We start from the raw sequence: 23247 nt of genomic DNA, 5'->3' as shown, positions 1-23247 counted from the left end.
CCAATCGAGGAATTTGTTTTGTTTAATTATGAATAATTGAGTAATTGTTATGAGATATTTTTTCTTTATTTTTTTTTCCTCTAGGAATGGATTTGGAGAGAAAATAAATGCTTGTTAATTGTAAACAAATTTTTGAACTCAAAAAGATAAATTTTATATTAAAAAAATAATACTTTAAACAATTAAAATACAAGATGTAGACATAACAATGACATGTAGGATTTAGAGAGCACTTTAAGTTTTGCAAAACATTTTATTTTAGAGATGGGAGGTCCTGGGATCAAATATGACCTCAGACACTTTCTAGCTGTGTGACCCTAGGAAAGTTATTAACTCTCATTGCCCTAGCCCTTACTGCTCTTCTGCTTTGGAACCAATTTACAATAATCATTCTATGATGGAAGGTAAGATTTTTTTTTAAAAAGATTTTACTTATTTTTTTAAATTTGGTTCTCCAAACAACTCTGGCAAGTAGATGCTATCATTATCGTTATGTTATAGATGGAGAAACTGAGTCTGTTAGAGTTAAGGGACTTATCTTGGGTCACACAGCTAGTAATTATCTAAGGTAAAATTTGAACTCAGGTCTTCCTGAACTCTATTCATTGTGCTATAACTGTATCCACTGAACTATAACTTGCCTCACAATAATGATTCATTCTGTCCTAATTTCTCTTTTTCTTAATTCCCACTGGGCTGATGAAGGGGTCATGTTTTGTTAGTTTGGAGGGCCAGAATTGGGGCATGGTCTATAACACTGATGCCACTAGAAAACACCTTTTTAAATTGGGTTAATGATGATATGTGAGTGGCATCAGTAAGCTCAATACAAGGAATTGGGGATGCTTAGCCCGGAGAAGAGAAGATTCAAGGGTAAACATGACAGGGATCTTTAAAGGGTGCTCACCTGAAGATCTATGCAAAGTTATATCAGGATATATAGACATCTCCTTCTACACAGATTTCAAGCAAAGACTAGATGTAGTAAGAAGGATTCACAGGCAGGTCTTGGTGACCTTTAAAGTCCTTTCTCCTTCTAAGGATTTTCCAGACCTGGAGACTCAAATCTGATCTCAGAAACTTCCTAGCTCTATGATCCTGGGCAAGTCACTCAACTCCCATTTGCCTAGCCCTTGGATAGTATAGATTCTAGGACAGAAGATAGGGTTAAAAAAAAAAAGAAATTTACTTATAGATCAGAATTTCTAGGAGATCCAGTGGTGATACCAATGACCCAGTCACAGGGGGTAGAACACTGGTGTTCTGAGAGGACTGGAAGATCAAGATGGGATGAAGGATAATAGATCTGGGACTGGGAAGAACCTCAGAGATTGTCTAATCCAGCCTCTTTGGGGATACCAGTTTCTTGGTTCTTTTAGCTGTCTGATCCTCTCCTTTGCTGGATCTTCATCCAGATGATGACCACAAACCATTGGGGTCTCCCAAGGCTCTGTCCCAGGCCCTCTTCCCTTTTCATTCTATATTAGATCATTTGGTGATCTCATTGGCCCTTTGGGTATAATTACCACCTCTGTGGAGATGATTTCCAAATGCATATTTATTCAGCCATAGTCTCTCTGAACTAAAGTCACACATCATCATTTATCTCTTGGACATGTCAAACTAAATATTCCCCAGGAATCTCAAATTCATCGTGTCCATAACAGAATTCATGATCTTTCCCACAAAACCCTCCATTCTTCTTAGACTTCCCTATTATCGTTAAGGTATAGCAAAGTAGAAATACAGTGCTGGGCCTGGAGTCAACAAGACCCGAGTTTAAATCTGGCCTCCGACCCTTAAATCTGTGTGACCACAGGGAAGTCACTTAACCCTGTTCACCTCAGTTTCCTCATTTGTAAAATAAGCTGGAGAAGGAAATGACAAACCACTGCAGTATTTTTGCCAAGAAAACTCCCAAAGGGGTCACAAAGAGTTAGATAGGACTAAAAAATAACTATTTACAAAATATTTTATTGTCATGTAAAACACTTACATATTGGTCATTGTTGTAAGAGCACACATATACATAACCCCAAACTCCAAAATAAAACCATAAATATGCTGATGTGACAGATGACTCCAACAGTTCTTATTCTGGAGGTGGATAGTATTCCCTATCTTAAGTCTTTTAGGATTGTCCCAGATCATTGCATTGCTGAGAATAGCCAAGTTTTCATAGATAATCATTGTACAATATTGCTGTCATTGTGTACAATAATATTCTCCCAATTCTGCTTATTTCACTCTGCATCAGTTCCTTCAGATCTTTTGAGCTTTTTCTGAAATCATCTTGCTCATCATTTCCTATAGCACAATAGTATTCAATCACCAATGTATACCATAATTTGTTCAGCAATTCTCCAATTGATGGATAGTCCCTCGATTTCCAATTCTTTGACAATTCTACAAAAGGGCTTGTTATAAATATTTTTATGCAAGTATATCCTTTTCCCCTTTTTATTGTCTCTTTGGGATACACTCAGTAATGGTATTACCAGATCAAAGGAACACACAATTTCATAGCTCTGTGGGCATAGTTCCAAATTGCCTTCCAGAATGGTTGAATCAGTTCACAACTCTATCTATCAACAATGCATTAGAATCCTAATTTTGCCACTGAAAAATGACTTTAACATTACTGCCAAGGGCTCTGCCACCTTTCCTGTCACCTGGTCTGCAACTCAATGTTATCTTTAGATTCTTGCACTCATTCACCACACACATCCTCTCTGTTGCCACTATCTTTCCTTCTACCTTTCTAATCTCTCTCCAGACTTTTCCTCTGATCCATGACCTTTTCAGATCTCATGTTCTACCTTAGCAGTCTTAGTCGCCAGAGCTGATTATCCTCAGTCTGGCCACTCTTCTAGCCCCAGCCCCAGCCCCAGTCCTAGCCCCAGCCCTGGCCTTTGAGTTGTTTTAGCTTTTAGACATTTAATTGCAAAAAAGTTAAAAACTGTTCAAAGTGGAGATGTGGAGACTCAATTTGGGGGAGATATATAAATGAGTCAAACTGAGGATTTCTCCCAAATCTATGTCATCTCTTCCAACCTTCCAACTCTTTATTTGCTCTCCCATTCTCTGATAGCACCAACTTTCTCCTAAAATTATCTTAATATTATTTTCTTTGGAGGAGATAATCGCTTCTGAAATTTACTTTTGTAAGAAAGTCCTTTGGAAAGGATCCTATTTCTACCTGTGTCTCAGCCCAGGCTCAATTCTTGAAAGGACACTGAAGTTTTAAGACAAATTCCTTAGAACAACCCTATTTCCATTTCCATCTATTTCTAATTACTCAGAATCATGACATCTTGTAAAGCATTTTTTTTTGCTTTATTCAATTTTCTTCATTTTTATTTTTTGTAATATGGCTAACATAGAAATCTGTTTTGAATGATTTCACATGTAGAATCAATATTACATTTTTCTTGCCATCTCAGTAGGTTGGAGAAGGAATAGTATTAGGGAGAGACTTTTAAGCTCAAAATTTTTAAAAATGTTAAAAATCAATAAATAATGAATTTATTTAAAAATAAATAGAAGGCTTCGCAGAGTATTTGTAATTTGTTCTGTCTATATCTTGTTTGTTCATATGTTGTCTCCCCCACTAGACTGTGAGATCCTTGAGATCAGAGGCTGTTTTTGCCTTTCTTTATACATCCCAATGCTTACCACAGTGTCTGGAACATAGTAGGTGCTTAACAAATGCTACATGACTTAATTCTTTTTAAATAAAGTTCCATATTTCTTTGTAACTATTTCAAAAAAAGAATTAGAAGAAATCTCAGAGGCCAGCTAGTCAAACTCTATCTTCTTCCCTGGTGCACTTCCAAAACAAAAAGATACCTATCTCTGTTATCTCCCAGAACTACCTGGGGTGGTGCCATAAAAGCAATGCCTAAATGAAACAGAAAATCACAGGGTTGAAAATGACCTTTGTATTCACTTAGCCCAACTCTCCTTTGCCTGAAACATAGTAGGCACTCAATGATTAATATTTAGTTGGTCTCTGATGGAGGAAATCTGCTGCAATGTACAGAACGTGTGGTCATCTAGCCTGTCCTTTAAGATTTCCTAGGATAGGAAGGTCTCCATTGCAAAATGTGGTAGGATGCAAGGCAGAGAGTTTTATTGATGTAGGGCAGAGAGGAGTGGGTCCTGGGAGATGTAGATGTCCTTTGTATTTTTGCCTTCCCCTGCCATTTTGGTTCTCAAACTTTTTGCTCCCAGGCTCAATGTGGAGTATTTGGTAATTGTTTATGCAAATTATAGCCTGAATCCTTATCAGGACAGCCTTCTCTACTTATAGACAAGTCACAAATTGAACAGCAATTCATTAAGATATAAAAAGAATGTAAATAACAAAGTAGAAATTATGCAATAGATCCATTCTTTCCACAACCCTTCCCTCCCACCTAAACAAATGCATGCATCCTCTTACAGGTTTCTTGGAGATTATAATCTAGTCTCTCCTTTTTCTCAGTATGTTGGAGAAGAATTTCAACCCATGAACCAGTTGGTTAAAAAAAGAAAGAAAAAAGGTTAAGGTTCAGTCCTTTCTGCCTCTAAGAGACCTGGGGAAAAACTATCAAGGATAAGTCACTAGAGATTTAGGGATATTCCCTGCCCCTGGTCCTGAGGTAGTTAGGACATCATAGTATTACTACACCACAAGCCACCCTCCCCTCTCTGCTCAGACTCCAGCTCCAACTTGCTTCCTCATCCCTTCTGCCCCTTCATCTTCATCAACTCCATTTTTAAAGCCCCACAAGATTCCCCATCATGGTCCCCCAACTGGTGATGCTACCATTCTGTGGCCAGATGTAAAATTTCCTAATAAATGGCATCTAGGAAATTATTTTTGATGAACCAGGCTGTCTGGGAGATAAAGAGAAGTATCACACTGGTACCAAAAAGTTAATTGACTTGCCCAGGTTCCCATTATGGGAGGGTAGAATCTAAGGAACTTTCTCCTCTGCCAGGCCTACTAAAACAACTATTGCAAAAACACATCTCTAGAATGCAGTCTTTGTAGAGAGGATCCCCAGCATCAGAATAAACGAATACCTTGAGATAGGGAAAAAGTTAGAGTCAGTAGATCTGTCATCAAGGACAAAGTTTATCACCCTGTAGTTCTAGGATATATCTATTAGATCAGCCTATGTGAGAGGAGCTAAGGGTATAAAATAAAAATTTTAATGAATTCTAGAAGGAAAGTCATGCCGGGAGTAGCATAGAAAGAGCCAGTTATTATAGTAATCTAGTTGACATGGGAGATTGGGAGAAGAATATTGACACATATCAACGAGGTACACAGAGGACAGGGTGAGGGAGAGAGGTGATTATTATCCCACTTTACAGATGAGGAAATTGAGGCAAATAGAAGTTTAAGTGACTTGCCCAGTTTTATGGTCCTAGTAAATGTCTGAGATAGGATTTGACCTCAGGTCTTCCTGACTTCAAGCCCAGTTCTTTATCTATTTTATCAACCAGGTGCCACAATAAAATAATTCTGTTATACTCTGAAGAAAGTTAGCTGTGTAGGAGTAGGTACTTTATCAGGCTCATGAACAGCTTTTCTAAAGTAATGATTACCATAAAAAAGGATTAAATGGGCCCACTTCAGGGGGAAGTCCTATCCCTGCTCAAAAAAGCTTAACTGAGGGCTAGAGAAGCAGATACAGGAAGACCAAGATTCCCTTAATAGCCTATTCCTTAATAAGAAAACTAGAAGAATTTTCAACTAATCATTTATTAAACTTTATTTTAATTATATTTATTTACTCAGTTTTTATTTTCAATTACTAAACTCTTCATCTAATCATAATGATAATGACAATGACTTGGGTTAGCTTGGCATAGTGGATATAGGCCAGTTTTGGATATAGGAAGAGCTAGATTCAAATCCTGCCTTTGACACATACTGACTGTGTTATTTTGAGTAAGTCACTGAGTACCCTAGGCAACTCTGTAGGTGTATAAATCAAAGCAAATGAATTCCTGATTTGCATAGGTGCAGGCATTTTCCACTCCAGAGAGTTCTTCGTATCAGTAAAATCACAAATCTAGACAAAAAAATAACCGATAATATAATAAATATAATATAAAATAACTAATAATAATTGTGTTCTTTAAGTTTCCTCCCAACAACCCTGGGAGATGAACAGAAGCATGATCCACATTTTTCAGACGAGAAAACTGATTTAAAGAAGTTAACTGACTCTCTCAAGGTCACACAATTAGTTAAGTGTCTGTCTTGAAAATATGACCTCGAGCTTTTTGAGCCTAAAGCCAGAGCACCTCTATCCCCACCCCACTGAATTTTGGTAGAGGGAAATTTGTTGGGGGGAGGACTCATTTTGGAGTTTTCTTGGCAAAGGTAGTAGAGTGGTTTGTCATTTCTTTCTCTTGCTCATTTTACAGATGAGGAAACTGAGGCAACCAGGGTTAAGTGACTAGTCTAGGATCACATGGCTAGTAAGTATTTGAGGCCAGATTTGAACTCAGAAAGATGAGTCTTCCTGATTCTAGGACTGGTATACTATCCACTGTGCTGCCTAGCTGCGCTACCTCATCTCTTCCCCACTGCACCCCCCCCAAAAAGATATCTAGTTCTTTATTGTTGGCGTTTAGCATGACTAATAATCCATTAGGGTCTTTGTAACTTGCAAACATTTCCATTTATCTATTGCTTTATTCCTGTCTCCTTTCAGCTGTATTTCCCCTTGACATGCAATCTGGGGTAGTAGGGGAAAGGGGGAGGCAAATGGTTTGAAGCAGAAATCTGGATCTTCTCCTACAGTGGATGAAAAGTGGCAGCTGAGAGAACTCAAACGGCACCACTGAGTTCCCTCCGGTGCCTGGCTAGTACCCCAGAGATGTGGCTCCAGGAGGCACTGGTTCCCCTATTTGCAGGCTCCAATCAGTACCCCCACAACAGCCCATCCAGTAGCCAATTGTTATAATATGATAAGATAGGATATAATATAACATCACAACACAACATAATATCTCACCACAACATAACAAGCATAACATAAAATAACATTAAAACTTGCTTCCTGGAATTTCTGTCATTGTTTCTAGCTCACCTGCTGGAGCCACAAAAAGAGATTTTTTTTCTACAAAACAGATACTTAAGTATTTGGTGACAGCAGCTGGTTTCTCTTGTCATGCTACCTTTTTCTTCTCTAGGTTAAGTGTCCTACTTCCTTCAAGGGTTCCTCATTAGAATATAGTTTTGAGACTTTCCTTGACTGTCTTGTTCTTAGTCCTCTGGATGAGCTTTAGTTTCAATGATGCTTATGATATCTGGTATCTGGAGCAGGACACAATATTCCAGACGTGAGCTGACCAGGGTAGGTTGCAGTAGAATTGATGCTTTCGATTTTACCTCCTATGCCAAGTGTTCCAAGGTAATGAGATGCTTAACACAGGGACAATGGAAAGCACTTCAGTGGGATTATGTGTACAAAAGGAATCAGACCTGCTGGCCAATCACACCATACTCTGAGTTTAAAAAGAAAATCCAAAAATCTAGAAAATTAATAAATCAGGCTATGATTTGTGACATTTGCTGATTTTGGAGGTGTCAATGCTCACAATGAAAATTCGACAATTGGCTCTTCCTAGTGATTCCTGCCAAGTCTAAATGTCCTATTCCCTATCACATTTAAACTATGGCACTCTTAAGTAAGTGAGCACCCACAAGTTCTAGATTGTGTGTGTGTGTGTGTGTGTGTGTGTGTGTGTGTGTGTGAGAGAGAGAGAGAGAGAGAGAGAGAGAGAGAGAGAGAGAGAGAGAGAGCTCTCAGAATAAAGGTTTTTAATGCATAAAAATAAAATACATAGGATTTAAAAAGGAACCTATCATATTGGTACACAATTATCAACATTTTTAAAAAGCATCTGTCATAAAGTCTGGAGGACCTGGGTTCAAATCTGGCCCTAGAAACCTCTTGTGGGCAAGTCACTTGGTTTGGATTACCTAGCCTTTGCTGCTCTTCTGTTTTAGATATGATACAAAGACAGAAGGTTCTTAACTTAAAAAAGAAAAAAAAGAACCCACGCTCTAGTCCCTGACATGATCTTTTCTTGCATTGTCTTGCTCTCTTGTTTATTTTAGAACTCATTATTTATATTTCTAAAAATGCCTCTTGCCACTGGTCCTCAGATACCATTTGCTTACCTGGTTTACTGACTATTTTTTTATTCTATACCTCACTTCTCACTATAGGCCTCCCCGACTCTTGGCTTGGATCTGGGAATCCTGTTTTACACCCCAAACTATAACTTTTCTTAATTCATCAAATTTGATTGAAGACATGGAGAATGCTAGCTTCCCTGGCCTTATCCTAAGGCTTGGTCAGATAGAACAGGACATATATATTATTTCTGTAGGTCCTCTAGCAAAACGTAGAATTAGCTTCATTATATAGGAGTTATTATTGTTTACTCTGGCATTTTTCTTATGAACTCATCCCTATATTGAGATGCTTTGAGAAGATAAACTTCTTAAATCATTTTTAACCACTTTGCCCTAGTGCCTGGCACATAGTAGGTATTTAATAAGTATATATTGACTGGATGAAATAATAAATTAATGACTAAAACTAATGGACTAAGGAAAATGGAATTCATTAGTGTGAAGGAATAAATTAAACAGTAGGTAAGGCTAATGGCAAAATAATAGATCAACTGGCACGTTGTAGTCAATTAATAAATGCTCATTAATTGATGGATTGATTAACTGGCATGCAATGAAGTGGCAGGACTTTATAGCTGTTCAAGAAATGGAGACACTTTTCATGCTTATGTTCTAAGTTCTCAGAGCAGGAAAAAATAAGCCCAACTCTTTATTTATTAAATATTTAGATTCTATCTGAAGACAGTCATGACATCTGGCCTCATGGAAAGAGTTATAGGGACAGATCATCAAATTTTATAAATATCCTCCCCCTTCTTGCCAGGTAATGGCATGCAAATCGCTTGTTCTTTCCATGTTTCAGATCTCCCCTCTCAGAAATAGAGTTCGATATAATGGCCCTTGTCATCTGCCAACCTTCCTTGCTGGGGAGATGAGAAAGTCAACACAAAAAGGGCTTTGGAGATGAAGTCTAGTCTATAGGCAGAGTTATTACCCTCATTTATCATCCTTTCTAAGCAGCTCACAGAACCACCAGACCTACTTCCTCCTGACAATTACAACTGCTAACACAGACCTTCTGATGGGAAGATTCCAACCACATGGATATTTTTAGTTATTGTGAACAGCAATCACTGTAAAATTTTTCCAGGAACCAGACATCTAGAATTAGTCCATTACAAGTAATTATGTGCAATTATGTAGAAATTAGGTTTGTTTTCCACCAGCAAAGCTGCAGGACTGAGAGTGCATATCATAGAGTAATGGGATTAATTTGAAAAATAGCAGCCCTCAAATGCTGACACTGTTTAGTGATCCAGCAATAACAGTGTTGCTTTGCCAGGAAGGGGAAATCAGGGTACTTCTAGAAGAAAAAAACTACTGTACAAGGTCATTTGGCCTGTATTGAGTCCATTGTTAGACAAAACATCAATCTAGATTGAGACACTAATTCAGCCGAATGATGCTACCTTACCTTTAAACAGACCCTCACAAAGTCCATCGGGATCCACCATCACACCTGATCTTTGTTTTTCATTTCTGGTCAGATAGGCAGGACCAGAGTTCTCATGCCCATTTTATAGATGTGAAAATCAAATCAAAGCTTAGAGGCATGAAAAGACAACATCAAATTTGGGGTTTTGATTTTAAAAGACTGCTCTATTGCAAAAATGAATAATATGGAAATAGGCATAAGAATTAGTGATAACATTTGTAAACCCCAGTAGAAGTACTTTTTGGATCCGGGAGTGGAGAGGGTAGAGGGGAGGGAAAGAAAATGAAATATGTAAACAAGGAAAATATTTTAAAAATTAAAAATTTTAAAAAAGACATCATCAAGTTCACAATGCTAAAGTTGTGGATGATCCAAAATGAGAAGGCAGGTGATTTTTCTTCCATCTTCACCGTGATTTTTCCCTTACTCGGAATTCCTAGAACTTATTTATGGAGATCCTATGAAGACCAGGATCATAATAAAGCCATCAGATTGTAGATTAAGAAAAGGAAGTGACATGAAAGGCCATTTGGCTCACACTTTTAATTTACAAATGCAAAAACTAGTCTCAGAGAGCTTAAAAGCTTCACCCAAAGTCATACGTGTAGAAAGTGGCAAACTGAGAATTTGCCTAGACCATCTGATACCAAGTCTAGGGATGTTTCCACTGCTAGGGTTCAGAGACCCTAATGCAGCAAAGGTTTTTTAAATATAAATATATATATATGTATATATATATACACCCAAACACCCTTATTTTAGAAATGAGGAATCTGAGACTCAGAGAAGGTGACTTGCCCACCATCTTACCAATAGGATTTGACCAAGGTCTACCGAATCAGGTATAGTACTCTTTCTACAAAATTTTACTGCAGCCCCAGGAATCTGAAGAAGGCAATCTGTAGACTATGTAAATAAAATGTTGCTCAGTTTGAATTCTGATTTGGCATCTAGAGCTAAGAGTTAGAAATGTGAGCATTTGAGCTATTGTAATCACCAGTTGGTATTAGCGATATGTCACGGGAGCTAACTATTTCTATTATGTAAAAAAACCATGATGAAAAATGAGGGAAACTGGTTGAGTCCTAGACAGTAAAATGATCTTTAAGTATTACTAGAAAGTGGAAAATTCCTGGGGTGTAGCCCTTGGTGAAGTAGAAGCTAACACAAATTTCCCAAATTTGCAAATGCTTCTTGGAGCAGTTAGCTGAGTCCTCCTTTCTCTGTAGCCGTGGTTATCAAAGTTGGAGTACCCTTGAGAAACCCTATGACCCTTTCAAAGAGTCTGAGAGATTAAACCTGTTTTCATAATGCTACTAAGATGATTTAATTTCTACTATTAATTGATATAATCGAGATTAGCAAAAACTCTTGGAGGGGAGGCTCCTTTCTAATTTTTAAGCATGTAAAGGGATCTTGAGACCAAAAACATTTGAAAACTTCTACTTTGGAGGGTAAAGGAAAAATAGCATTAGACTTAAGCTCCTGGAGGGAAGAGTCTATCATAACTTCTATCTGCCTCAGTTTCCTAATCTATTAAATGGAGAGAATTTTAGAAGCTATTTCCCTGGGCTATTGTGAGGATAAAATGAAATAATATTTGTAAAACACTTTGGAAACCTTAAAGAACTTTTTAAGTCCTCGCTATTATCATTGACTTTTATCCTACAGAAAAAAAATTTCAGTTCTGATAAATTTTTTGTTATACAAAGAAATATTTAATTTTTTTCATAGTCACATGTTATGTATTTTATTATATAAATAAACAAATGAAATTTGCTGTTAATGCATTTTTTTGAAATTAACTATGTATTGAAGAACTTGCATTAGTCATAATAAATTTACTCAGTGGAATGCAGAGGGAAGGAAAGCCACTTTGGAAAATCTCATTGGGAGTCATTCATCCCTTATTAATTGGTCAAGGGTTTGGCTACTAGTGCAGCACAGAAGTCCATAATAGTTTCTTTCTGTGTTTTTTTTTCCTTAATGGGAAAATAGTTTTTCTAAACTTCATTTCTATGTGAAACCTGATTTCCTAGTCAGGAGTATGTACATATGTGGATTTAAAGACTTTTATGAAAACCCAAGGTTCAAATCCGGATTCAGACATTTACTAGCTGTGTGGCTCTAGGGAAGTCAGTTGGGTTCTGTTTGAGAGTCTCTTCATCTATAAAATGGGGATAATAATAGCAACTATCTCCCAAATTTGTGGTGAGGATTAAATGAGATCATATTTGTAAAGTGCTTAGCACAATGCCTGGCACCTAGTAAGTGCTATGGAAATGTGTGTTGCTCCTCCTCCTCCTTTTCCTTCTCCTCATCCTCCTCCTCTTCTCTCCACCTAACCTTTAGGTTCCTAAGCCTTCTTTAACACACACTTTTAGGGAAAACAACACAGTGATCTAAAGATATTAATTAGTGAGGAAGCCTTTTTTTAACCCCATTAATACCAATCCATCATCACTCATCTCTCTCCATTGGTGCAATGTGACCCCAAACCTCGGTAGCTTAACAGCACAGTCAGGCATAGAAACGAAGGTGATATTCATGGTATGAATGAAACCGCAATAGATGCAAAAGCCTCTACAGCCAAGATGCTCTGCCTTTCTTGATATGTTCACAATCTTACCTGTGGTTTGGTTTCTTCCTCATCCTTGTAATAAAACAGCTGATCCCCACGTAACACAAACCAGCGTTGTTGCCAATTCTTCATTATACTTCTCTGTTTCTTTAGCCAGCCGGACTTTAGTGCCCGGTCTGACAGGTTGGGGGAAGCTGGTCTGGCGGGGGGTCCACTTTGCTCTCCCATCACTAGACTTTTGGACCGGGCTAGAAGATAAGAACATGTACACTTTTATGAGGTGAGAGTTTATTATTTCTAAGAATCTGCCCCATTCAGGTCATAATTCACTTTGTCAAATCTGTCCCAGGAGAGGGACCCATTTTACCAAAGATAAGCTACACATTGTGACTAATACTCTACTGTCTTGGCATGAGGTAGAGTTGTTTGAAGAGGAGGGCAAAGGAGCCCAGTTCTAGTAATGGATAGACTGTGCATTTGTCATCTGAGGACCAATATATCTCAGACTAATGAGGCTCATCAATAGGTGATGATTTATTATATTTTTGGCCATAGAACCCTACCTCTGTTAAGCCAGGAAAATTATTTAATCTGGACCAGAGCAGGAACCCATAGGGAATAAATCTTGAATCATTTGGAGTGCAGTATTAAGTCAATTAATAATATTAGTCTCTACCATTTTTGCTTGAGAGGCCATACTCTATGATTACGTGACTTCCCCTCTTGACTCCAAGGTTTAGACCTTTCAGGAAAAAGGAAAGGAACACATGTTTTCATGAAGATATCATGACATATGTTGGAAAATAGGTGTCTCATCACTTTCGGAGTCAGCATCAGGCAAGAATGGAGGAGAAGGAACAAAAAGTCTCTTTCCCAAATATTTACCATAATTGCTGAAAGCTTTCAAAGCTAAAAATCCATTCTTAGAAGTTCCAACATTATTGTGCCCAGGGTTATTTTTTAAAATAAAATAAACTTCCTTAGGGTAGCTTATCAAATCATTAACACTTTAGTTTGAATTAGTTTATGGGAGACTAGCAAAGCAGCCATATGTAAATCTGAAGGGTTTTTAACCCAGTATTCATGAACTTGTGTCCTTTAAAAATATTTTCACAACCACATTTTAATATAATTGCTTTCCTTTGTCACCTTATGTCTTAGTTAATGGACTTAAGACATTATTCTGTGACTTCTATAAGTTTCGTCAGATGGCCCAAGGAATCCAAGACATACAAAAACAGATTTGGAACCCTTGTGAGACATAGGACAAGTAAATTCTAATTCAAAATAGAAAGAAGAAACATGGCTAAGTATCTCAGATGGACCCAGAAGGATGTCACAATGGGAGTAAGGATGATTAACTAGAGTACTATGAGAACACTGTACCTAGTGAGAAGGGATGGGGTGGTGACAAGTAGTAGAGCAGTACCAAGAAGGGAGGAATGGTTTTGATAGGAACTCCAGAATGATTCTGGAAGTAAAATATTAGGCATAAAACACAGAGTGAATTGGCTCTTTCTAAATATATTAAACCCCTTCAACTATGGCCCTGCTGACACAAAGTTGAAACCACCCAAATTCGGACTACTACCATATTGTTAACTTCTCTCTGTGTAGACATACAATGATTTTTCCTTGGATTTGGGACTTAGGATCAGCACCACTAGGTGTTCCAGTTTTGGATAGCAGCTTTTCATTTCTGTTCTTCAATTAAGGCAACATTTGTATGTAACAACCAAATCAACCATATCAATGGAATTAGGTTTTTTCATCTTAAAATTAGGGATCCCTCAGATCAGCCTTACTGGTCACTCTAAACACAAAGTAGATTTTAAAGATGACCCCCCAAAACCAATTTGTGTCTGAATTCTTTTTCTCTACTTAGAAATGCCTTTTGTGATAGTAGAATAGCTATCTAGTTATGAACTTCCTGTCTTCACCTAGGTCTTGGAGTCTCTTGTGTCTATGGCCTTGGGAGAATAATGGTTCTCCTTCTTTTCCTTCCCTTCTTTCTCCATTTATGTCCTGTTGCTCCCAACCATATGGTAAAGTCCTTACAGCAGCAATCTGTCCTTGGGCCTTTTTTCTGAGCTAAACAAAAACTACTTTACTCCCCAGGCAGTGAGGATTATATGGGTTTAAACTATTTACAGATAAGGCAAACAGCTTTAGAGAGTTTTTAAATAGTCTATTGGCCTGATCATCTCTGCTCATCTCTCTTCAAGATCTTTTCACCCCCTTTCTCATCTCCTGTTGCTACCTCCAACCCCAGTTCAAACTGAACTTAGAAGGTTTATGTGGCCCTTCGCACCTTAACATACTTTCCAGTTCATTATTTCACTGGATTCCTCAAATATAAATTTCTTCCCTTTTGGGTCCTTGTCCTCTTCTGAACCAAAACTTTCTGTTCTCTCTCTCAACCTGAATTCATTTGGGGATTCCTGATTCTTCTTTGATCTTAATGTTCTCTAAATGAAAAAGCAAATGAATGAGAATCATTAATTGTTTTTTATTGGTTGGACATGGTGATAAAGGTTGCGCACAAGAATTAAAAAAAAAGCTAAACAGTTCCTGGGAAACAATACGTATAAGGGAGGGGTGTTTCATTTTGGAAAGTAATCAGGATGTTGAGTAGAACAGTCAATCAATTAATCAGCATCTCTATCTGTTCAGTACCTCCTATGTTCCACAGGAAGCAGATAAATGACACAGTAGAAAGAGTGTTTGGCTTGGAGGCAGGAAGACAGGAATTCAGATCTGATTTCAGACACGAGTTGTGTGACCCTGGGCAAGTCATTTAACCCTATTTGTCTCATTTTCCTTATCTGTCAAATGAGCTAGAGAAGGAAATGCAAACTCTTCCAGTAACTGCCAAGAAGACCACAAATGGGTTAGACGTAACTGAAATGACTGACCAACAACAAAATTCAGTATCCCCTATGCTCCATGCACCTCACTAAAAAGGGCTCAATGTTTTATACTCTTAGATCTTCACTTCTTTCCAAGAAGGAGAGGGGAAAACTTTCTTTGCTACCAGTTCACTACCAAAGCTATTGGTAAAGAAACATAGGAGCTTTAAATTTAAAAGATGCTGGATAAATAAAAGCTGGGGTCTGCTCCTTACTAGCTGTATAAATGTGTAGCATGGACTACAACCACTCACTTCTTCTGGTTTCAGTTTTCTCATTGGTCAAATGAGCAGACCTCTGAGATCCCTCTTAGCTCTAAAGTTCTAAACTAAAATTAGTTCACAAATAGACATGTTCATCATCTTCTTTAAATATCTCTTTTTTTATTTTTTTATAATTTTTTTTTTAGATTTTTTTAAACTCTTGTACTTTGGTGTATTGTCTCATAGGTGGAAGATTGGTAAGGGTGGGCAATGGGGGTCGAGTGACTTGCCCAGGGTTACACAGCTGGGAAGTGTCTGAGGCCAGATTTGAACCTAGGACCTCCTGTCTCTAGGCCTGACTCTCACTCCACTGAGCTACCCAGCTGCCTCCTTTAAATATCTCTTTTTGAAAGTGATGCTGCTCATTTCCAGAGCAGATTTCACAATTGGACTATCCCGCAGTGTTCCTTATTGCCTTCTGATATAATATTCTAGATCAATGATGGGCAAACTATGGCCCACGGGCCAGATGTGGCCCCCTGAAATGTTCTATCTGGCCAGGCGACATTATTCCTAATCTGACAAATACGATGAGTAGGATACAATACGATGAAACTTCAAGAGTTGCCTTAGAAACAGACTGTCAGATGAGCATTTCCTTTCCTTTGGCCCCCTCTTTAAAAGTTTGCCCATCACTGCTCTAGATCATGGGAACACAGATGGTAGAAGGGAACTTTGAAATCATCTACTGGGGTTCTAAAGTTTTTTGGGTCATTGACTCCCCTGGCCATCTGGTGAAGCCTCTGGACTCCTCAGAATAATGTTTTTTTAAAACAATAAGTAAAATCTTAGATTTTATTTTAAGTATTTTAATAAAAATAGAACATTGGATTATAAAGGGAACCAATCATATTAAAATGGAGTTACCAAAATATTAAAATAAGTTCTAGAACCCCTGATCCAGACTGATCTTTTCATGTTACAGAGATACCTGAGAGAGGCCTAGAGAGCTAAGTTGATTTATTTAAAGTCACACAAGTAGTACTGGCTTTAAATGCTGCCTCATACTCTTATTTATTGTGTCACCCTGACTAAGTTACATAACTTCAATTTTCAAGATGATTAAAACAGAGATAATAATAGCCCCTTCCCCTACAGGATTGTAGGAGCCAGTTGAGATAGTGTCCATGAAATTGTTTTGCCCACCTTAGAAGGATTATATAAAGGTGAATTGTCAAGACGGAGCAGAGCTTTGATTCCAGCTGAGATCCTCAGACTTCAAAGCCATGCATTTTCCATTGCACTATTCTCTGCTTTTCTCAGTTTGAAAGCCCTCTCTGCTATTCCAACCTCACTCAATGACCTATTATTCTGATTTTTTTTCAGATTCTGGTGGCCCTAAGGTTGTAGTCCTTTTCCATTGACTTGATTCTTGGATGTTATGCAAGATGAGTAGCCTTCAAACAAGGAGGAAATGCAGACTTAAGAGGAGATATATTCATCTTTTGAGTGGATGAGGATGCACTTAAGAAATATATCTACATTAATAAATGACATTCTAAGAGTCCCTTCCTTTCTGACCCACAAGCCCATCAAAACATATATCAGCTCATCTGTGTCCTAAAATATTCAACCCTGATCAGTGATTGCTCAAGACAGACCCTGATCAACTTCCTCTCAACATTTCCCAATGTGAGTTCTGGGGAATGGGACCTGGGGCTGTTCTTATTTTTATGCTAGCTTTTCCTCCTGGGTCTGTGAAAGTCCTCTGACCCATAAACTGGTGCCTCCCACAATCTATCCAAACCAAACAACCTTAATGCTTGCTGAAAAATGTTGTTGAAATCTGCTCTCCCTCCAGGGGCTGCGTCTCATGGGAAGGGAGAGCAGCTGAGTCTTTCCACCCGTATTTCTGTTGCAATAGTGGGGAGTATATTTTGGAATCCCCAAAAAAGAATCAGAAGGAACAAGGAAAGAATCCCCAAAATGGTTTTCTGCAGCTGCTTCATCCCTTATTTTATCCTGGCCACCCTAGCCCGGAACCTGTCTTTATGGAGGCCTGATCAGTACCAAAGAGGCAACTGGCTGGACATGGTGGTAGGTAGAGCTCTGGATCTGGAGTCAGGAAGATCTAAGTTCAAGTCTGACCTCGGATACTTATCAGTGTGACACTGGGCAAGTCTCCCTGCAGAGAGAGTTGGGGAAGGAAATGGCAACTCTTTCCAGTATCTTGTCAAGAAAACTCCAGAAGGGGTCACAAAGACTTAGACATTACTGAAACAACCGAACAGCAACAAAATCAGGATCCCTCTCTTGTGGGATTTTTCTATATATAATCCTTGAAGGACAGGGAGAAGGAACAGTGGTGGCCAATTCTCCCCAGAAACTGCCCTGTGACCTGGTATCATGGAATCTAGACTGCCTGCTTCAGAGAGTCTGTCCCAACCTGGGAATGCCCTATTTCTTATTCTTCCCCTCAGGATCTAGTATGGTTTCTGGTATGTTGGACTTCTTTCTTTCATTCCTGAGTGCCGGGCATAGGACCTGGGGCTTATAGTAACTACTGAATAAACTATGCTGATTGATTGATACGGATGGAGAAGACTGGGGAGGATGGGACAGGCACAGAAAATGCGTAGAGGAGTAGAGCCAGAGAAATCTTGACAGAAGGCTATATGGGGGAAAGTGTAGGGGGTATAGAGTGAATTAGAGATGGATCTGGGCCTGGGTCTCCTTCACAACTGCTAGAATTTTAACAAGAGCTTCCTTGCTTGCCACTATCTTCAAAGGCCCAAAGGCACGAATGAAGAAAGGTTAGGAGCTGTGGTCAATTTGGTCTCTTAGGGATCCTTGGTCTAGATTTTAGAAGAATGAGAGTAGACAACCCTTTCAGCCTAGTTGCTCTTATAGACTTTTATTGACTGAGTCACGCAGTTAAATTATTGATTTAATTGAACAACCGAGGTACTACAGTTTGGAAGGATGACCGTAGGATATAAGCCTGATTCTGTAAATTCCCAGCTGCATTATCCTGGGCTTTATTGCCTTAGTTAACTTATATGGGGCTCAGTTTTCTCATTTATAAAACAGAAAACTATATCAATCCATTTTAATAACTGAAGAATTTTTTAAAAACAGTTTGTGAAGATTCCTGCCAAGTTATACATTGCAAAAAGCACATTTTCCTCCCTTCTGATGTCTAGAACCACGCACTTGGCTATTAATTGCTTCATAGTTAATGGTCTCAGTCTCAGAGGTCCCTTCCAACTCTCAGATCCTGTAGCTTTTAATGAGACTTCTCCCAGAATGATGGATCATGGGATGATTGAGTATTAGGTCCATAGATTTTGAATTAGAATGGACCTAAGAGGGCATCTAGTCCAACCTATCAAATTAAAGAAGAGAAACTGGAAGTTCAGAAAGGTGAAATGTCCAGGGTCACATAAATATATCATCATCATCATAGCTAGCATTTATATAGCACTTCATGTAAATACAAAGCTCTTTATAGAGGTTATTTCATTTGAAACTCACAACCTTGGGAAATAGATTCTGTCATTATCTTTATTGTACAGATGAGGAAACTGAGGCACATAAATAACTGGGTAATGGTCACATAGCTAGCTAGGAAGGTAGGAATTTAACAAAACCATAAATAGTAGAACAGGGGATTTCAAGTTCCTAATCTTCTTTTTCCATTTTAGCACACTACCTCTCTAAATACTTGATACCTCCTCCTGCTCTTCTCTCTGATTTCTGATAGACTTCTAAAAATGAATATTGCCTGTAACTCTATTCTTTCCTTTTTTCCTAGACTTAGCCTCCCCTGTTCACCTAGAATGTTAACTTGTTCAATATATATCTTCCCATGCTACCTAACAAGAGTGTTGTCATTCAGTCCTTTTCAGTCATGTCCTATCCAATTCTTCATGACCCCATTTGGGCTTTCCTTGGCCAAGATACTGGAGTGGATTGGTGTTTCTTCTTCAACTTAGTTTTTACAGATGAAGAAACCGAGGCAAAAAAGGTAAAATAACTTGCCCAGGGTCACATAGTTAGTAACTGTCTGAGATTGGAATTTGAACTCAGGTTTTCCTGACTCAAGACCTGGTACTCTATCCATTGTGCCACCTAGCTGCCCCTAACACCTAACAGAATATTAAGTCCATTAGTGTCCAGTGCCCTGAACTGATTGAAAGATGCTGTTTCCCTCATATTTTAAGGGGGAGAGAACTCAAGGTAGTCTTGAAACTTCTTGAACCATAGCATTAATTCCTTTATTAGCATGTAGTTCCCTACATGGGTTGCCAAATGTGGTGCCAGGATCTGGATAAGAGGAAGAGGAAGTTAGGGCGCTGGAGTTAGAGTGTCATCCTGTCCTCAATTACAGTATACCTTTAAGGAAGGAAACAGGGACGTTTTCTGGCCTGAACTCACACAGTAAATACAAACAACGTTGTGATGATGGGTGACCTCTGAGATCCGGCCCCACTACAGGGCAGGTTACTCTCTGGTACAGGGCAGCTCAGTGATTCCATTGTTTCTAAGAAGACAACTGATTATCTCAAAACAGTTCCTGAAGCAGAACCACAGAAACAGCATTTTAGAGTAGGAAGAAAGTATTGCTCATACCTTCCAAATTGATTTAACATTTACAAAATGGAGCAAATGGGCATTACTTATGAAAGAAATGAGCTCCACAAAAGAAAGGAAAACTACTGTCACTGTTATTATTTATTAATAAACATTTTTCCTGTCCTAAGCACATCCTCTTAATCAATTACTTCACTTCTGTAAATATTTAAACAAAAGATTCATATCAAACTTCATCTACATCCTAAAATTTGAAAGCTGATACTTTGAGGATAATTTTTGGTAAAAGCAAAAAAAGCCTAAAGCTCAGCATGAAAGTCTTTAGGAGAGGAGAGAGTACTTTTTGTGGCAACTGGCACAGGGTGAATGGACTAGGGGTGTACTTCTTTCTCAGTGAAGCCTATTGCCATCCCTATGCTTTGCTTTCATAAGATCATAAATTTGGGAATTTAAGGAACCTTAGGAGAACATTTCCCCCAAATCTCACATGTCATAGATGAGGATGGTCATAGAAACATGGTGGTAGGTGACAAAGTCAACATTTGAACTCAGGTCCTCAAATTCCAAATGCTCTGTCAGGCTATTCTATAGCTCGGTACAATCCATACCAGTCCTGAATACCTTCACTGCAAAGCAAATTGACTTTTGCATTACAATTCCCACACTCCCACTCCTGAACCTTTTTTTTATCCAGATTAGATAGATAGATAGAGATAGATGCTAGATGGATGGATAGATAGATAAAATGTAGATAGATGAATGGATGGATCAATAGATGGATAGACAGATGATTGATGGTTTATAGATTGTATGGATAGATGGTTGATGGATGGATGGAATGAATAGATGGGAAAGATGAACAGATGGATGAATGGATGATGGAAGAGTGATAGAAGGATAAGGCAAAATTTTTACTAGGTGACAAATGGATAGAAAACCAGACTTGGGGTCCAAAAAACTTGAGTTTAAATCTTTCAACAGATATAAAATATCTGTGTAACTATGGGCAAATCATTTAAATTTAAATCATTTGAAATTAAATTTCAACATCCTTGTCTCTAAAATGGAGACAATAATAGCACCTACCTAAAGGGTTAATGAAGGATAAAATTAGATTACAAGTGTGTGATGTATTTTACAAACATCAAACTGATATATAAATGCTAACTATAATTATGATTATTAATCAAGTTAATAGTTATGCCCCAGGTGATTCTCTCATTTACTCTTGACAATCGGACACCGGAGCATCTTGAACTAGGGCTAATTAGGATAAGAAACAGTATGGGTTCCTATCTTATACAAGGTCTTGTCATCTGCAGGGCCCCTTTCAATTAAGTAAATTGGTGAATTTTGCATCCAAAAGATGCCTTTATCCCAGACACAGGGCACTCATAGGGCTTCCAGTTTTGGTTTGGATACTTGAACTGACATCCAGGGAAACTGCTTGATCAGCACTGAAAGCAGAGTGGACACTAGGTGGGAATGGCAAAGCTGAGCAGTGATTTGCTATAAGGATTCCCTCACAATTTCTCTTGGAACATTATATATTCTACAATATTAAGGGTACCAAATTGGGTTCTCAGCTATTATACAAGAACTATGGCAGGTCTGGCTCCTTTTGAACAGTATAGATCTTACCATCCAAGACCATCTGGTATAAGGCAAAAGAAGGCCTTACTTCTCTTTTGGTCCAAGAAAATTTGAGGCTAATAATCTAAACATCATTGGAAGGATCATCCTTAGTGATGCTAAAAGTAAAGAAGTTACAAGAGAAAGAAAAGGGGCAGAAAAAAATGCCCTAGGATAAAGATTGCCATTCCTGAGAAGCTTCCATCTACTTCTTTCCTGGTGATGCAGAGTCAATGGGAAAAGAGATATATTCATTGATTATGTTAGATAAAGAACGGAGGCATGTTTTTGGAAAGTGCTTTGCAAAATTGAAAGTGCCATGTAAGTTTCAGGTATCATTATTTCCATTGACATTCATGTTGCCTTGATTTCTCCAGTACAAAAAGGTTGGGGAGGAGCACATGGTGGGATAAATATTTCTGGACCTCTTGGCCTATCTCAGGACCCTGGGTCCTCTTAGGAAATGCTATAAAAGTGAGACATAATCTGAAAACAAACAACAAGATGTTAAATCTCTGGCCTTAAGGAAGAATCTAAACACCAAAAAGGAATATTGGGACATCAGGAAAGGATAAAGTCACACATACACATATACACCCATACTCCACCCCATATATATATTTACACGTAAATATGTTTATACTTATATATATGTATATATCCACTGTTAGCCTGCCCTGAGGCCAGCATTCACTGCTGGCATTAGTGTAGTCTCATATTATTATGAAGACAACTCCCAATTCCTTGTGACAGGACAGGACAGGGTGCCATGAGAGTTTATGGACATAATGCTGATTTATGTCCTGGTTTCCATTTAAGGAAACGAGAGACATTGGTTGCTCAGAGGGAAAGGAATGAAGCAGAGATATGCCTGGAAAACCAGATCTTCTTTAATCAGCCAGAAATAGTGATTCAGATGTGGATGATTCCATGGTTATTAGGAGGGGGCTCACGTATCAAAGTATACACAGAGAAACCATGGAGAAGCAATATGGCAAAAAGGATAAAGTTGGCATTTAGATTTGGGAAAATGAGAGTGCCTGGAAAGCCCTCTAACACTATACGTGATATAGCAGTTGTTGACCTGCATTGTTGGAGGGAATACACTTACTCCAAGGAATTCTCTGCATCAGTGAAATCACAGATGCAGACATCATCTTCATATTGCCCTTTAATCATATTGTTGTAAAGTGATCTTTTGCTTTGACTATTGCATTTATCTCCTAATTGACTTTCCTGCCTTAAATCTCTTCCCTCCCCAACCCATCCTCCACTCTACTGCCAAATATATGCCCCTAAAAACAAGACTCTTCATGGCAATCTCAGATTAAGAACGATGAGTGACTCCCTATTGTTGCTGTTTGGACATTTCAGTCATGTCAGACTCTCTGTGACTCCATTTTGAGGTTTTCTTGGCAAAGATCCTGTAGTGGTTTGCCATTTCCTTCTCCAGCTCATTTTACAGATGAGGAAACTGAGGCAACCAGGGTGAAGTGACTTGCCCAGGGTCCCAAAGCTAGTGTCTGAGGTCAGATTTGAACTCAGATTCGACTCTAGGCCCAGTGCTCTATCCACTGTACTACCTAGCTGCCCTCTCTATTACCTCTCGGATAAAGTCCAAACTCCTGGTTTTTTATATGTGTGTGTGTGTGTGTGTGTGTGTGTGTGTGTGTGTGTGTGTGTGT

General features: G+C 38.4%; 1 protein-coding gene across 1 annotated transcript in view; it reads right to left on the bottom strand.

Annotated features, from left to right (window-relative positions):
* ARHGAP22 (Rho GTPase activating protein 22) overlaps positions 1 to 23247 on the bottom strand; it is a 338996-nt gene that overhangs the window by 287157 nt on the left and 28592 nt on the right. The window contains exon 2 of the mRNA XM_044665779.1: positions 12274 to 12473. Coding sequence (XP_044521714.1) covers positions 12274 to 12473 — 200 coding nt within the window. The remainder of the gene's footprint in view (positions 1 to 12273; positions 12474 to 23247) is intronic.

This window comes from Gracilinanus agilis, chromosome 2, assembly GCF_016433145.1.
Source record: "Gracilinanus agilis isolate LMUSP501 chromosome 2, AgileGrace, whole genome shotgun sequence".
NCBI classification, from domain to species: domain Eukaryota; kingdom Metazoa; phylum Chordata; class Mammalia; order Didelphimorphia; family Didelphidae; genus Gracilinanus; species Gracilinanus agilis.
This window is presented reverse-complemented; position numbering and strand designations above follow the sequence as displayed.